General features: G+C 42.0%; 1 protein-coding gene across 1 annotated transcript in view; it reads right to left on the bottom strand.

Moving 5' to 3' along the window:
• LOC149452762 (F-BAR domain only protein 2-like) overlaps window positions 1-18,101 on the bottom strand; it is a gene marked incomplete at its 3' end in the record, with an annotated part of 74,021 nt that overhangs the window by 21,192 nt on the left and 34,728 nt on the right. Inside the window, exon 2 of the mRNA XM_089689007.1 lies at window positions 8,244-8,335. Coding sequence (XP_089545133.1) covers window positions 8,244-8,335 — 92 coding nt within the window. The remainder of the gene's footprint in view (window positions 1-8,243; window positions 8,336-18,101) is intronic.

Genomic DNA, 18,101 nt, shown 5'->3' with positions numbered 1-18,101 from the left:
AGCTTTATGTGTAATACAGAATTAAAGATGTCAAATTTAATTATAAACAAATTGATTACACTCTAATCAGGAACATGCACATCTAAAGGGATGCTAGGAATATGTTCTTTTATATAATGCTCAGTATCAGCAGTACAGTGACTGACACCAGTCCTGTGGATCACGCACACATGACAAAGAGCAAAAATGACTGATGACAGAGAAAGCCAATAGACAATGAAAGTATAGATCAGGAGGAGAGGGGATTGATGATGATTGAAGATGTTCAGATAGGCATGAAGGCAGCTAAAGACAGCTGCTTGCAGCGTCAAAGGACTACTACTTTGGAGATACAAACTCGAAGGGAATCCGATTCAACACAGGAGAAGACTTGCTACATGTGTGGGAAAGAAAAGATAAAGCTGAAATTCAGCTTTAAATCTTTTATAACGGTACAATTTTGGCAGTAGAACATTTTCACAGCTTAAGAATAGCCATGGGGGGTTGTCCCTTCCCTGCTGTGTGCCAGTGTAGAAGCTTTTTATGAAGCATTCCAAAGCATTAGCCTTAAACTTCCCAGCAGTAAAATGTTTTAAAGAACAGTAGTTAAAGTGGAAGTTTAGTCAAAATCTAACTAAGGCTGAACCTACTCCCACTCTAGGCCTATTTTATAACACCCTGTAAAGAAAAGATCTGTATAACCTATTCAGAAACCATTCTGGTCTGGTCACATGATCTCACCAACGGCGTCTTCTGTGTAGAGGTGAGATCACAGAGAACGACTACAAATGCCTGTCACCCATAGGCTTACTATGGGGCATCTGTTGTCGGCTACCCCTCTGGAAAGGACCCTTTGCCAGCTCCTTCCCCACAGCCTGCACTGACAGTCTGGTGTTGATGACCCGGGGAAGTAGTGATGTCACTTCCCCCATTGTGACAGTGTTAGGCCTAGCAATTAGCTGCTAGACCTAATCACTGTCATGGGAGGTGGTCACATTCCCCTCTATACTCAGGTGTGGATGCAGGGGAGAGCTGGTAAGGAGAGCATAAGACCGATGAAAAGAAAATAATGCTAGGTACACTTTTGGGAAAACACTGCAATAATTTAAAACACATGGTCATGTATTATGCTATACCTTCCCTTTAAAATGCGTATTATAAAGTGTAGATTTCCGACGTTATAGGAAACATCTAGAAATCTTAATTGTACCTAGGCAATATACTGAAAAATATACAATTTGTCTTGAACTCCTCTGTGCCTACAGCCTCCTACATTGCACTGTATGTCTTTGACTGCTAGTCTCAGAAGATCTGGATCAAGATTTTGTGTTCTCACTGCTGAGCAACTCACTGTTGTCCGATATGAGAAAGCAATAGCTTGCTCTACCAAATTCGCCACCTCCACACAGGGATGCAGTGCAGAACAAAGCATGAAAAGTCAATCACAGGAAAAAATCAGCTGCAAGGAGACCACAATTAGTCCTGCTTTTTTGGGGGCACAAAGTTTAGGTCCTGTTTAAAGTGTGTCCACAGTCCAGTTTTATCATTAAACATTTAGAGAGCCCCATCGCCAAACTAATATTAGTTTTTCAATTTAAAACTTTTTTTTTCCCCCTTTTTTTTTTTTTTTTTTTTTTTTTTTTAACAACCCTGATGTACAGATGACACTCAGGGCTCATACATACAACCAAAACCTAAAATTCTGAACAAAATACAAATGGTGGCTTCGAACAAAAGTTTTATATCCAAGAGCTAACAATAGGTAAAGCATCAAAAAGGGTTAACTTTTACAGCTGGTAACAACTGCCAAAGTCAGTGTTTTTTGGCAACAATTTGGATGCAATAATTCAGGAATAAATAGGACACAGCTGGAATCACAAAGCCTTGACTGTTCCAGTGACAAAGAGCAATGACACGAGGCTGACACTACTTTGCGCCATCGATTCATGGGACTCATGATAATATTAACATAAATGAAATCACAAATACTTCATACATAAAATTATCTTTCTGTTGATTACTCTGGCTGCATATGAACCCATGTTCACTAGCAATGCAACAATTAGTCATTGCTTCTGAATAAGTGACAGAGTGCCAACAAGCAATAAACATTTAAGGCGGTTCCCAAATCTTCCAGAATGCTGGGCAACGAAGGCCATGGAAGACATATAGAATGTGTACACAGATAAGAATTAGGTCATTTCAGACCTCACTGGCTACATACAATTCTAATGTGAGTGAATTGCAAAGCAGTGAAGCCAGGAAGAGGCAACGAGCAATGACAGCATAAACATACATACTGTACATGTACATACACACAAATACATATATACACACATACATACAAATGCCTATTTCAAGACTAAAACATGTAAACACATTTGACAATTAGTCCCTTACTTAGTGTAGTTCACATATAAGTCTCCAAGAACTTTAAGAACCAAATTACAAATTATATTCATCCTTCAAAGAAAAAATTGACAGCGGTTTTAATCATCCCCTACTCTATCCAAAATGAAAAAAATAGGAATTTTGACTTACCTATAAATTCCTTTTCTTGGAGCACAGTACAAGACACAGGACTTGTATTCATAGACCATGAGTTATATGCAACTACCTGCAGGTGTATTGCATATTCCTTGTCATGATTCAGTGCAGGACAAAAGGGAAAGAACAATGTGCTCAATGAGATGGAAAGAAGAGACCACCTTCATTGGCATGAAGGAACGTTTTGGTCTAAAACCACTTTATCCTTGGGTAAAACAAGAATGGGTTCTTTAAAGGAAAGAACTAATTCAGAAAAATGGCTAAAGCCTGGTACGTGGTAAAGTTTTTTTTCATTCTGGCAGATCACAGTACTATCACAAGTGATTTTAGTACAGCGATCTCTCTAGTTGTGCTACTGTGTTATGACAGGGGGACCAACTCCCTGAAGAAAATTCATGATGAGGGATTGTGAGGCAAGAGGTTTCTGGATAAAGAAGAAACCTGTTCTCTGAAGGTACTCAGGGCCAGGTGCTGGTCAAGGCCAAGCTGAAGAAAGACCAAAACACAAGGGAAAGCATTCCATGAGACTTACCTCCCTGTCCTTGCAACAGGCCAAGTAAACACTCCATGTACTATGGTAAATCTTGCGGCATCAGAAATATTTCTATCCTTTAGGACTTGGGTTTCAAAAGCCATGCCATTAAAGCCTGCAATAGCAGGCTGAAGCAGGGAGGAATAAGGAGCCTTAGGACAGGACTTCAGTCTGTTTGAAAGAAATCAATGCTTGTCCTCCAGTAGTCCAAGTATGTTTGTGTACCACAATCTTCTGGGCCAATCTGGGAATCATCAGAACCCTCCTCTATCTTGCGCAGCAGTCAGGCGCAGATATTCATCGTAGGGATGGCATAAACCAGCTTGTATTGAGACCAAGGAATCACTCAATGCAACCACTGCAAAGGCTAGAGGATCCCTTGTTTAGTTTGTTGTTGAACTTATGGTCCAGAATGCCCACATCCAGTATTCCCCACCTTTGACAGGGATTTTGAAAGAGCTGGGTACAGAGACCATTTCCCCAAATCTAGGGGTTGGCAACTTAGGTATGAAGGTCCAGTGTTGTAGAGACAATCTGATGGCTCACAAATGCAGGATGTTGACAGAAAGTTTCAACTCCTGTTGGGACCAGGTTCCCCTGGACAGTAATGGAGTTGTAAACGCTACCTCTACCTGAAAGGCTGGCATCCTTTGTCAGCATTTTCCAGGACATGTGAAGGAAACACTTTCCCAACTCGAGGGCTGGATTGGAGATCCCTCAAATCAGGGAGAACTTTGAGTAGAAATGGACATAGGCATTGGGCAATCCAAGGACTGGATTTGCTTGTCCCACATCATGAGTATGTTGAATTGAAAAGATCTGGAGATAAACTGGACCAAAAAAAAACAAAAAAACAAAAAAAAAAACCAAAAACTTATCAAGCCCAGAACCTTCATTCAGTTTCCAATTGGGGATGGGGGGGCTGCTTTGACCCTGCTTGGCACTTTTGTTTTGGGAGAAGGAAAATTCTGGACGTTGGTAGCCAAGAGTGTGGCTGAGGAATAATTCAGTAGAAGGTCCTCCGGGTAACCTGTGACATGAATGCCCTGAGTTCATAAAAAAAAGCCAGAACTGGGGGAAGCACATTTGTGAACACTCAGGGTGAAGAAGAAGAAGCCCAAATGGTAGTGCTAAAATTGATTTTCCACAGCAAAATACAAAAAACATTGATGTGATAGGAAAACAGCTATGTGTAGACATCTTATATATCTACCGGTGTCATAATTTCCCATTGTTTTAGAGAAGCAATGACAGATATTGATGACTCCATTCAGAATTTTGGCATATGTAGAAATTTGTTTAGCGACTTTAAATCTAGTATAGGGCTGAAGCCCCCATTTGGTTTTGGGATTGTGAATAGGTGTGAACAGAAGCCCTGAAACAGTTCTTCTAAAAGAAATGGTACAACCATTCTCCTTGTGCCTTAGGTAAAACAGTCATTAAATCTGCTTTCTTTTGGTCTGAAGTTGACAAATTGGAAGGCAAAAAACCAGAAGCAGGCAGAAATAGAACTCTACTTTACACCTCTTTGAAATGGCTGAATAGATCCAGAGGTCTAGCATGTATCGGATCCAAACTGGCAAAATGTGAACAAATGTTCCCTACTCTTAGGAGCGGAAGCACCCCTCCATTGCTAGGAGGGCTTCTGGGCAGGCTTGGTAGACTTGGGAATGCAAGGCTTGTTGCAAAAGAAGGTGTTAAGCCTTGGTTTGGAGGTAGACACCTGGAAAAAGTGAAAATAACGCTTAGTTAAAAAATAAGTAGTAGCTGTATGAGTAGGAGACCAAAGCCTGGCACACTGAATTCTGACAGCGAGGGCTCCTCTGCTGTCAGAATCCACTAATTAGCACTGCAGCCTATTGGCTGAAACACTGATCGATTGAACATTTTCCAACAAGCCATAGATTGATTGAAATTATCTATCCCTGCTGAGCCGGCCAAATTTCGATCCATCTATGGCCAGCTTTAGGCTTTTCAGCACCTTTCCTTCAGTGACTTCTTTTATGAATTTATCAAAGAATTCCCCAAACAGGCTATCACAATCTAAAAGGCATGCATGGAAGATCCTTTTTACAAGCAGTTTTAGCAGACCAAGCTTTTAGCAACACAATCTTTTGCATAGTCACAAAGATAAGGGACATTCAAAAGACTTCATTAATCACATTCTTGAGAACGTTAACATGAAATAACAATGCTGGTGGCATCAGCAGTAATTATTCTAATACAGCAGGGTTCTCAAAGACAGATTCATGTTCTCTATCGGTCTTTTACAGTAAGCAATAGTCTGGCAAATGGACACAGCAGCAATGAATGGCTGCAGGTCAGGACTTTCAAGGGCAAAGAAGGCCTTTAAGAGAGCTTTCAGATGCCTATCAACAGAATTCCTTAAAAGAGGGAACATCCTCAATAGGAACTGTAAAGATCAGTACACGCTGCAAACGGCTGATTTTTGGACAGTGTGTACTCAGCTTAAGGTGTATATTGAGGAATTATATGGCAGGATTCACTAGGAACCAGTCCATTTCTTTTTAAAATGCTTTTCCACAGGATAAATCTCAGCAAAAAGCATTGGACCAATCCTTACAAGGTGCACAATCAATCTGTGCATGTATTGGAAAAGTCTATCTGGACAGTTTTTGGTGCCATAGGGGCACGTGAAAAGTCTGGTGCTGTATGCAAAGACTAGTGTGCACCACATCAAATAGCCTTCCACAGTAGAGAACATTTAGCTTGAAGTCATAGCTTGTACTTCACACAAAATCAGTTACTTCAATACTTTCATCCATAATATCCTTAAGGAAAGGAATTTCCGCTTCTGAATCCTGAAATGAATCAGGGGGAATAGAGGACATATAGCATTTCTGGCCTCTGGAAACCTAAGGTTCTAGATGTGCAGAAGTTTTCCAAATAATTCAGATATAGTGGCAGAGAAAACTGCGTTTGTCAGACAGGCCACATGTTGTGTGCTTGGGAGAGAGCCAGAGTCAGATAATGGGAGAGGTGTTACTGCTCTGGGACAATAGAATAGCCATCACCCTGAACGGCACTTAGTTTCCTGTAGGTCATCTGCAGAATGCATCCTATTTGGCCCTTTTATCCTAGCTTTCTTGAACCCATGGTTTGTCATTGCTAACTGAGGGAATCCCCAGCAGGGTACTCACAGTTTTGGAGTACAAAATGGATGGAGTTATGCATGTCCAGATATAGGAGGCCACTATAACCCAGGTGCTGATTTGCTTGAAAGTAGCAGCAGGAATGCAGCAATGTGCTGTGCGTTCTCAGAGGAAAAGACAGGCAGGAAGGCATAATCTGGAGAGCATAACCCAGTTACCTGTTCTATCTGAGGCGAAGTGTGGAAAGAAGTAGAAATAAATGGCAAGTTTAAATTGCTTGCACCAAGAAACAAAATAGCAGGGGTTACTACAATAAAGTGAATATTCTCCAAATCCTCTGCCTAAAGAACCACATAATGTGCTACGCACTGCAGACAGTAAAACCCAGAAATGAATGTAAATACACAGGGAAATCCTATCTCACAATAACCACAACACTGCAGCTATTAAAGATCCAGGCTTCATCAGTCACAGTGAGCATACCCTTCAGCAATTTATTCAGGATCAGGGAGCAATAGAAAAGGACCACAGCCCTGGATCTTTATAGAACCTTGTGGCTATCTACAAAATGGTTTATGTACCAAGGTGAGCGTTGAATGCAGGATCCAGCACCAGAAGCAATCTTTACAGGCTGGTCCCACACAGTGGAGTTCCGAGGAGATCCCCAAGGGACACAGAGAGGGTAACTGATCCAGAAACTGCTAGGTAGCCAAGGGCAGTAAGCAGTTGGATCTTTATAGAAGCTAGAGAGAAAAAAAAATTGAATGGTTAGACCTTTTGTTCTCTGAAAAATTATTTCTTTTTCTATCACTGTAGGATGTCAGCAAAAAAAAAATAAAGTTTCACAAAGTGGGCAGTTATATATGATGTGTTCTGGGGGCAGCTCTAGCAAATTATGTGCCTGAAGGTATTTGTATTTATCCCACAGTCTAGGAAAAGTCCTGTGTTCTGTACGATTAAGAGAAACATTTTGGCTTTTGAAATACTTTAAAATTTCAGCTACTCAACATCAACCCTCCTGGCCTTACAAAATTCTGGTCCCCAAATTTTACTCTGCCCTATGCAGATTGTAGTAGTTGAGTCCACTGAAGTCTATGGGGATATCCAGATTTTTTAACAAGCTGCACAGTAACACTCAAATACTAAAAGCATGACAGCAGTTTAAGTGATGCAGCGGAACCAAAATTATTTACTACCTGATGTCTCTAAAGCCTCATATACACGATGAAAATATCGGAAGATGAGCGTCTATTTTTGGGGGGGGGGGGGGGGGTTTTGCATGCTAGTTGAAAGGGATCAGAATGTAGGGCGAGGAACATACATTTCCCTTCACTAGTCACATGTCGAAAGTGAAGAGGTTACTAAAGACAGAAAAGACAGAATACAACTTTGGAAGTAATTTAATGTATTAAATTGTAATGCATTTTTGTTTCAGAACATGTGCGGTCTTGGTCACGATTATTTATGGAAGAATACTGTACTGTTTAAATGAAAATCGTCCGTTCTGTTAACATATGAGAAACATTTTTGCGCTTGTCCCTTTGGGTAATTTCGCATGAACTGTAGTGACTGGATCTCAAAAGCTGTGTACTGACAATCAGATTATCAAATGATTGCTTTAAAAGTGGTATTTGTGGTCCAATTTTCTCATCGTGTGTACTATGTTTAAGGAAGCCATAAAGAAAAGTGTAATTTACACCTTACACCTAGGTGTCCCACCTGTACAAAAACGGTCTTGCGTTATCTATGAAAATCAGGTGGGCAACATTAATTGTGATAAATGGCATACCTGCTACAGCTTGCTTTTCAAGAACACCTGATCAAACCTGGCCAGTAATCCACTACATGGATGCATCAGTCATCAACTGATAGGCAGGTGTTCTGCTTATTACAGTCATTCAGAGGTGGGAGATGACAGGAATGGTAATGAAGGCAGCTGCAGACTGCTATGGCACAAACAGGCAATAAAAGGCTGCCTTGGATGCTTTAAATGCTGGCACAGCACAAACTGACTGAACACAGTATTTTAACACAAAATTACACAAATATGAAAAGAGAAGAGAAGACAGCACCTTTCCCGAATAAACTCTGAGAGCTCCTTTGTTGATATCTGGCCATGTTTCATGTTGTGATATAGCACATCGAAGCCATTATTCTTCTCCCCCTACAATAAAAAAAGAAGATGGAAAACTTTAATAAAACAACTGCACATAGGCAATCCTTCACAGTAACAGACGGAATGCATGGCATAAAAAGCAAATAGAATTATTAAAGCCACTATGTGACCGAAAATATTTAAAAATCACCTTGCGAAAGAAGGGAGGTAATACCTTTTCTACCACCTGAGCCTTCAATCTACTGTCTCTTTCAGAGCTATGCTACCTAAAGGATCTTCAGCATTTAAACCAACTCCAAGATTGTCATATGCCCGTTTCCCCCACTGCGCAATGTGGTTCCATTCACTACTTGCTGTTGTTTAGGTTTGTTCTCATATTACAGGTTTTTGGTAAATCTAAAGCAAAATTCTCAGGAAAATTGTATAGTGTATGGCCAGCCTAATGCAGGCCATAGATGGGGAGAAAACCGGACGATTTTTCTTTAAAAAAGCGAAAAATCAGTCGTTCAATCGGCCGACGTTACCAGGAACGGTAAAAAAAAAAAAAAACGGCTGATTTTCATCCCGTCTATAGCCGGCAAAAAGTGTCTCTGCAGAGAGCTCCGCTATTTCTTTGACAGTTCTTTGACATTTATAGCGGCTGCAACAATGTATCTATTTGTATCCATTTCGGGTGCAGATGTTTTTATTCGGAAACAAATACATTGTTGCAGCCGCTATAAATGTCAAAGAACTGTCAAAGAAATAGAGGAGCTCTCTGCAGGGACACTTTTTGCCGGACTGGAATTCTTCTTCTTCTTCATCATCCTCTTCTTCTTCATCCTCTTCTTCTTCTTTTTGTCTTCCTCTTGCAGGTCACTGCTCATGCGCAGATTTTTTATCGGTAAAAAGATCGCCCGATTTGCCCATCACTGCCGTGAAAATCGGCCAATCGGCCAATTTTTTTTCAAACTTTACCGATAAAAAAAATCTGCCAAAATACCGAAAAACGACCAATCTATTAACCCACTAACGATCCTAAAATCGGCCGATTTTATTTTCGGCCGAATAATCGGCCGATTTTTGACCCATCTATGGCCTGCATAAGTGTTTGTATCATGAATCAAGCCAAGGCGTTCATTCACATAAACAACAGGAGTAGAAACGTGTTAGTACACCCTGTGAATTTGGAGACCAAGGCCAGTCTACACTGCTCTGACTTTTTCAAATACATGTTAAAAATGCGCATTGTAGGCCTTCAGATTACTTAATACCCCAAAACATTGTATATCTGAAGCCACCCAGATGACTTTTACCAGAAAGCCAGAAGCCTGTTGAACAAAACTAAAACAAGCTGCCATTAACTTGCTTTAGCCCTTTTATTGCCATAACATGTGGGACATGTTACAAACAGTCAGATAGTTAACAGGTATATCCAACTACAGTGGGGTCTGGATACCTAAAAAGAACCTGTCACCAAACTATGCATTTCAACAATAATCTTCAAATAAGACCGTATGTGCATTTAGCATTGGTTCACACAGAAGCGACATGTGATTTACAAATCGCACCAGAAGTCACATCTAATTTATTTCTATGGCACTGTATTAATCAGTGCAATTTGTAATGTGATTTCAAAAACAGTTCCTGCGCTACTTTTTCTGATTTCATTGTAGCTTGCATTGACTTCAATTAAATGAAGTTGAAAGCTGCAGTGAAATATGAGGTGTAAATTGCACTGATATGCAGTTTTAAAATCGCACTACTTCAAGTGAATTGGTGTGAGTTCAAAGTTGCATTCAGTGTGAACCAGGGCTAAATGTATTTTAGACATGTTTTTTGACTGAAAAAGCTCATTTTGTAGACATTAAAAAACCCTGAGACTGCTGCCATTGCACCATCCGCTTACATGTCATTAGCCCCAGCAGACACAGAACTATCACTACTGACACAGTAAAGCAGGGGTCTTCAAACTTTCTACAGAAAGGGCCAGTTTACTGTCGTTCAGACTTTAGGAGGGCCGGACTACTCCCAGTGGGAGTAAAAAATGCCCAATGTTTATTGGGGGGGGGGGGGGAGAAATATTCGGTGTCAGTGGGAGGAATAGTGCTGCATTTTCGTTGTCAGTGAAAGGAATTATGCCCCATCATTGGTGTCAGTGGTAGGAATTATGCGCAATTGTTAGTGTCAGGAATTATGTCCCGTGTTGATGTCAGTGGTAGAAATTATGCCCCATTGTTGGTGTCAGTGGCAGGACATATGCCCCATTGTTGGTGTCAGTGGCAGGACATATGCCCCATTGTTGGTGTCAGTGGCAGGACATATGCCCCATTGTTGGTGTCAGTGGCAGGACATATGCCCCATTGTTGGTGTCAGTGGCAGGACATATGCCCCATTGTTGGTGTCAGTGGCAGGACATATGCCCCATTGTTGGTGTCAGTGGCAGGACATATGCCCCATTGTTGGTGTCAGTGGCAGGACATATGCCCCATTGTTGGTGTCAGTGGCAGGACATATGCCCCATTGTTGGTGTCAGTGGCAGGACATATGCCCCATTGTTGGTGTCAATGGCAGGACATATGCCCCATTGTTGGTGTCAATGGCAGGACATATGCCCCATTGTTGGTGTCAATGGCAGGACATATGCCCCAATGTTGGTGTCAGTGGCAAGAGAAATACTTCAAGGGCCAGGTAAAGGCAAGCAAAGGGCTACATCCAGCTGCAGGGCAGCAGTCTGGAGACCACTGCTCTACAGTATTCCCCCTTTGCTCCTCCCCCAGCAGCTACTTAAATGTTTATGTAGGGGGATGAAGGAATAGACAAAGGAGTCCTCCCAGAAGAAAAGGAGGGACGTGGCATTCAAGAAGGAAGGGTGCCTTCCAGAAAGGTAAAACTCTTATAGTAAGCAATACTGGATTTTTCTGTGGTATATACTGCAATTTTTTTAGGTTAGTGACAAGGTTTCTTTTAGAGCAGAGATCTCAGCACCATAATCTGAGATATATTGCAGAGCTATTTTCACACCCACAACTGCTTTACTCACCAAGAAAACTGATCATGAGGTCAAAATTTTAAACAGGGCCACACAGTAGTGTTAAATTTAAGACATTGGCATATGTTAAACCAAGGGGGACATATTCAGTATACCAAGCAAGAGTCAAAATGTTAAAAGCACTAATTCATAGCAACCAATCAGAATTCATTTGCTGCCCTCAGACCAGGCAAGTGAGATTCTGAGTGGCTGCTATGATTAGTGCACTTTACACAAAGCACTTTGCACTTGTACAAGTTTCTCTTTTGTAGGGAGGGTTGCAATGGAGTGCTAAGCTCCAGCCTTACCTTCAGTCTATATATAAAATTTAAGCAGAACCATGTGAACACTGGACACTTTAACCCCCTTCCTGCCAATGTCAGTTTACAGCACTGTCATACTGTTTTTTTTTTAGACAAATAAAGCTTTCCTTTGGTGGTATTTAATCACCACTGGGCTTTTATTTATTGATGGTATGGCATAATGGATAAGTATCTGCCTGTATTTCACAGCATTGGGGACACCATTGATCCTGACCAAATCTCCAACTCCATTTGCAGAAATGCAGCCTCAAACTTCCAAGGAACCTCCACCATGCTTCACTGTTGTCTCCAGACACTCATTATTGTACAGCTCTCCAGCCCTTTGCAAACAAACTGCCTTTTGCTACAGCCAAATATTTAAAATTTTGATTCATCAGTCCAAAGCACCTGCTGCCATTTTCCTGCCCCCCAGTTCCTATGTTTTCATGCATAGGTGAATCACTTAGCCTTGTTTCCATGTCCTAACACACATCATACTTAGAATTACACCCAAAAACACATTGTGTTACTCTTCCGAAGTATGGCGATACCACGTGTGATACTTTTTCACAGCCTTGCCACATAGAGGAGCCCAAAATCCAAAGAGCACCTTCAGGTGTTCCAGGGACATAAATTACACATCTAATTTTCTGACTTCCTATCACATTTTTAGAGACCCTGGAGCACCAGGATGGTGGAAGCACCCACAAAATGACTACATTTTGGAAAGCAAGCACCCCAAGTCATGGTGAGTCTTTTGAAGACTTGGGGAATGAGTAAAGGAAATTAAAATTATTTTTTACACAAAGTTGTCAGTTTAATAAGATATTTCTCACACAAAGCATGGGCATACTTAGCGTTCCAACTGAAAACACATACTTCCTGAGCATGGTGATACCACGTGTGAGACTCTTTTTTGATTATATATCGGAGATTGTATTTTGTGTATCAAAACGGATGTACTATAGTGGTCCCTTCTATACACGTTGTCAGGGAATATGAGATAGTGTAGTGTAACCTATGGCAGTCCCAGTTCCTATAAGCCAAACAAGCCTAGCCTACTGGTACGTGGCTTTCCCCAGCAATGCCATGTTCACTGGCCAGGATGTACAGGAAGCTGAAGAAAGAAAAAACAAAAAAGTTCCTGTGGTTCCAGGAGTGCCGTTGTCTGCAGGGAATGACTGGGGTCTTACAGGAATGAAGTCAGTGGTATGTGCTGATGGTATGTTCAGGCGACAGGCAAAGACATGGTCGACAAACAGGCAAAGGATCAGTCCACACAGCAGGCAGAAATACTGTCAAACAGGCCAGGGTTAGTACATGCAGTGATTAGGAACACTAGGATTTATTTACAAAAGCTGGAGAATAGAAAATCAGGTGCACTTCTGCATAGACATCAATCAGCTTCCAGGTTTTAGGCTGCATTCACACTTGAGTTTTGTAGCTTGAAGCTCCAAAAACACTCAAACTTAAAAAAATCAATTGTTCTCTATGGTGCCTGTTCATGCGAGCAGATGTGAACGGGCAGCATAGAAAACATTTATTTGATTTATTACGTACCTTCCTTACCCCAGACACCACTAAACTACTCGTACACTCCCTGATTATCTCACGCCTTGACTACTGCAACTCCCTTCTCACCGGCCCACCATAGTGCAGGCTCTCCCCTCTCCAGACCATCCTGAACTCAGCGGCCAGACTCATTCACCTCACGAACCGCTCCACCTCTGCCACCCCCCTCTGCCTATCCCTCCACTGGCTCCCGATTGCCCAACGCATCAAATTCAAACTACTAACCCTGACCTACAAAGCCGTTCACAACACTGCCCCTGACTACCTCACCAATCTGATTCCCAAGTACCACCCTACCCGTACCCTTCACTCCTCACAGGACCTCCTATCTAGCTCTCTGGTCTCCTCCTCCCATGCACGACTGCAAGACTTCTCCAGGTCCTCCCCCATCCTCTGGAACTCACTGCCCCAATCCGTCAGACTGTCACCTTCCCTCCTCACCTTCAGGCGCTCCCTGAAAACCCATCTCTTCAGGAAAGCCTACCCCTCCCTCACCTAACAGCCATTCTCCTTCATTCCTCCTACCACTCCATCCCCCACAGCCACTTCCTCCTGTGCCACTATCCCCTCCCTCCTAGATTGTAAGCTCAAAAGAATAGGGCCCTCTAACCCCTCATGTACTGTTGTTGTTGCTGTTCTGTTTCTTGTATTGTCTCCCCCCCCCCCTCTATTGTACAGCGCTGAGTAAACCCTTTGGCACTATATAAACGCGATATAATAATAATAATATTTCAATTTGAGCTTTTATGGAGCTTCAAGCTACAAAACACTCAAGTGTGAATGCAGCCTTACTGAAAAAAGCTTAGCTGAACAAGCTGAAGTTAGAAATTGAATGGTTAATGCACAGGTGCATTAGATTCTGAGTGAACCAGTTTTAGTAAATCTCCCACTTGCTGGCTACAGTGGTCTGGTGACAGTGAAACTTGTGTAGCAGTGATCAGGAACACTTTTGCTGGCTTACACGGATCTGGTGACACTGGAGACTGGTGTGCCAGCAATCAAGGACACTGCTGCTGACTTCAGCAATCTGGCAACACTGGGGCTGGTATGGCAGCAATCAGAGAAATTGTTGCTAGCTTACACTAGTGTGCTGACATTACAACTGGTATTGAAGTAATTATGACACTATTGCCCAAGGGTCCTCAGAGCGGTGCTGGTGGAATGAAAGTATGCAGGGGATTCCGCTGTGAAAGTACGCAGGGGGATGTCAAATATTTCAAAACACCCCACGGGCCGCATGCGGCTTGCTGAGGACATTTATCCAGCCCGCCGGGTGTTTTGAAATATTTGGCATCCCCCTGCGTACTTTCACGGAGGCATCCCCTGCATACTTTCATTCCACCAGCACCGCTCTGACTAGCTCTGCCTCTCCCTCCCTCACCTGCCCCTCGGCTCCACCCCCAGTGATAGTACTGGGTGTTGGGGATGTAGATCCGGCCGGCGCGGTGAGTAAATGATAGAGGGGTGGAGTCTGTGATCTCTGGAGGGGCTGCCTGCAGTTCTCCCGCGCTGGGCAGTGACAGACAGCCGAGAAGGACACTGATCAGACTGCATTGAAATCTGCCGTCCAGCTCCCTCGCCAATCACATGGTGCTGAAAGCCAAAAAATGTTTTGTTTCTCACACAGCACCACTTAAAATAAGGACTGGTAACAAAGTAATTTCAAAATTTCATGCTACAAGCCTATGTGATATGGGAGAATAAAGATAAATAAAGCATGTTCTCTTTAACCAAAGTCCATTGTGCAGCTGAATTAGAAGCGTGGATAAGCTTGTATTAAAGACAATTCAAGCAGCAAAGTAAACCTTTTTGGTCTTCTATTCAGTCTAATGCAACAGATTACATCAGTTTCTTTGTTTGAGAATCTCTCACAAATAAAAGTCTAAGAAAACAGAACATAAAATCTAAAGCTTTGTGTATTATCAACAGAAAACTAATGGAGATCCTCATAACAAGACAAACTGTTTTCTGTTTATCATTTTCATTCTGACAGTTAATCATTTTCTATTTAGAATCTTCACTTAACATATATAAAAAAAAAGATGAGATCAGGTGTAAATGATCTTATTGAGGTTTGTTTTAAAGTGATTCTAAAGCAGCAATGGGCAAACTACGGCCCGGCGGACCTTTTAATCCGGCCCGCGGAGCTAGGCTCCTCTCACAGTCCGCCCTGAAGACCGGTGCAGCATGAAAATCTGTCTCCTATGAGGATCTGTCCCCCTCGACGTATCTGCGCATGTGCCGGAGATTGCCGATCAACTGCTAATGCCTGAAACTGGCACATGCGCAGATACGTCGAGGGGGACAGATCCTCATAGGAGACAGATTTTCATGCTACACCGGAACGGCGCGGGAACACGGCGAGAGGAACGCGCGGAGCAATGGTAAGTGAATTGACACAGGGGGGACTTAATATGGGGGATGAATTAATATGGGGAATGAATTACTATATGGGGGATGAATTACTATGGGGGATGAATTACTATATGGGGGATGAATTACTATATGGGGGATGAATTACTATATGGGGGATGAATTACTATATGGGGGATGAATTACTATATGGGGGATGAATTACTATAGGGGGGATGAATTACTATAGGGGGGATGAATTACTATAGGGGGGATGAATTACTATGGGGGATGAATTACTATATGGGGGATGAATTACTATGCTTACTATGGGGGAATATTACTATACTTACTATGGATGACACATACACATCATTCATCTACTCTTGGTCCGGCCCCCGGGTCCAATATATGAACCCATTGCGGCCCTCAAGTCAAAAAGTTTGCCCACCCCTGTTCTAAAGTCTAAATTTTTGTTTTTTGCTACCTCAAAGTAGCTATAAACCCAAAAGGTATTTTACCCTAAAGTGGTTGTAAATGCTGAAGGTGTTTTTACCTTTATGCATTCAATGCATGTAGGTAAAAAACATTGTGTGCAGCACCCCATCCCCCCCAATCAATACCTGAGCCCCATCACGATCCAACGGTGACTCTCTGGGGACTCTCCCTGTTCATTGGCTGAGACAGCAGCGGAAGCCACTGGCTCCTGCTGCTGTCAATCACAGCCAGTGAGCCAATGAGAAGAGAGAGGGGGCAGAAATAAGGTAGTAAACTTTTCAATTGCCCGTTTCTCCCCCCTCCCCAAATACTTACTCAAGTCCTGTATCGATCCAGCTCTGTGCTCGTCTTCTCTTTTTTTCTCCCTGCTCTCTCCTTGTGGCTGAAAGCAGCAGGAACCATTGGCTGGGGATTGTGCGTGTGTGTGGGGGGTAAGCCCACACGAATACCACTATAGGAAGTGGCTTCTTATGGTGGCCCACACAGAAGAGGTGGATCCTACAGCGCAGGCGGGAGACCCCAGAAGAGGAGATTTGGGGCTACTCTGTGAATGCCATTGCACAGAGCAGGTAAGTATAACATTTTTTTTATTTTAGGGTAAAAAAAATTTAACTTTACAACCACTTTAATCTGGCCAAGTACTACTAGTTTACCATAAACTGGCCAAAATTTAAGCCACTTTGGCCAGCTCTATATTTTTCTTCCTACCAACTCCCTGGTACAGGAAATGAAGGGAAATTCCCTGATTGGATACAGACATAAAAAAATCTGAGAGGGGGTCTTAATCATTCCTTACACTATCCAAATTTAAAAAAATAAAGCATTAAAAACATTTTGGCTTTACATACACACAAAATAACTATGGTTAACTTGTTAAATGAAAACACGTGAACATAAATACAAAATGTGGAAAAATCACTGTAAATGCCTCAAAATCCCAAATTCTTCCTCATCACTCCTCTGGTATGCAGACAACTCTGGCAGAGTTCTCGGAGTAAAACTAATTAATGTCAGATTATGCAGCAGGAAGACTGCTTAAGCAAACAGAACATAATCCAGTTATTTTATGTACTAAGGACCTGTGACCTTGCACAGTCAGTCCTATACAGCCAGCAGTTCTATGTCCAGGATACCCCCCTAAGGCTGTACCTAGTCAATACATTTGGTATGTGGTATCCTGATGCTGATACAGGCAATAATGCTTTATTATATTTTGCACTTTGTCGGAAACAAGGGAAATAGTGTTTTTCACTGCCCCAAGGTTAAAGGCCACCTAACATTTATAAATCTATGCAAGCTGTCATTATGGAGAACTGGAAAACAATGACAAACACTAGTAAATATTGTACTAGGAACTACAGTGTATTCATTTCCATCGTAAATTCAGCTGTTAGAAATCTAAAATTATGACAGCATGACCGATTCCTAATTTCCACCTACAGTGCGGAAAAAGAGGTCATTGTTTATCCAGAGAATTCACTGACAGCAAGACTCCATTACAGTGAGGACAGACAGAGAGTGGAGTTAATTTACAAAAGAAGTAGCAAACATTGACTTTGAACACGCAATCATATGCAAGGAACACAGGAAAAAAAACAGGAAGTTTTCTTTCATGTTTGGATGATAGAAGTACACACAGCTTCACCTCATTCACTAAGCTTAGTGATCATTCTCTACATCAGCAAATCAGCCCCAGAGAGTGTTTGTAGCACTTTAGTTTAAGTCCTCATGCACACTGGACGTTTTTACATCTGCCGTTTTTGGCTTTTGACGTTTTTTTCCTACAGCCAGTAAACTCCCCAGCATGTTATCCTACGTGTCCATGTACACAGACTAATCAGCGTTTTTTGGCAGGGGCAATTTTTGGCTGGAAAAAAACCCCCAGAACTAGTGGGTTTCTAGAGGAGTTTTTTAGCTGTAAAAATGCTCTAACGCTGGAAAACGTGGTAAATAGCAGCAAACTGGCGTTTTCTGACTTTTTTTGAGCAAAAAAAAAAATATATTAAAAAAAAACCCCTAAAAACAACTAACGTGAAAAAACGTGGCAAAATGCTAATACAAAAACACTGAAAAATGCACG

Source organism: Staurois parvus, unplaced genomic scaffold (assembly GCF_062004578.1).
Source record: "Staurois parvus isolate SC_StPar_1 unplaced genomic scaffold, SC_StPar_1.0 ptg000466l, whole genome shotgun sequence".
In the NCBI taxonomy this organism is placed as follows: Eukaryota; Metazoa; Chordata; class Amphibia; order Anura; family Ranidae; genus Staurois; species Staurois parvus.
Note: the sequence above shows the minus strand (reverse complement) of the source record. Positions and strands in the feature narration are given on the sequence as shown.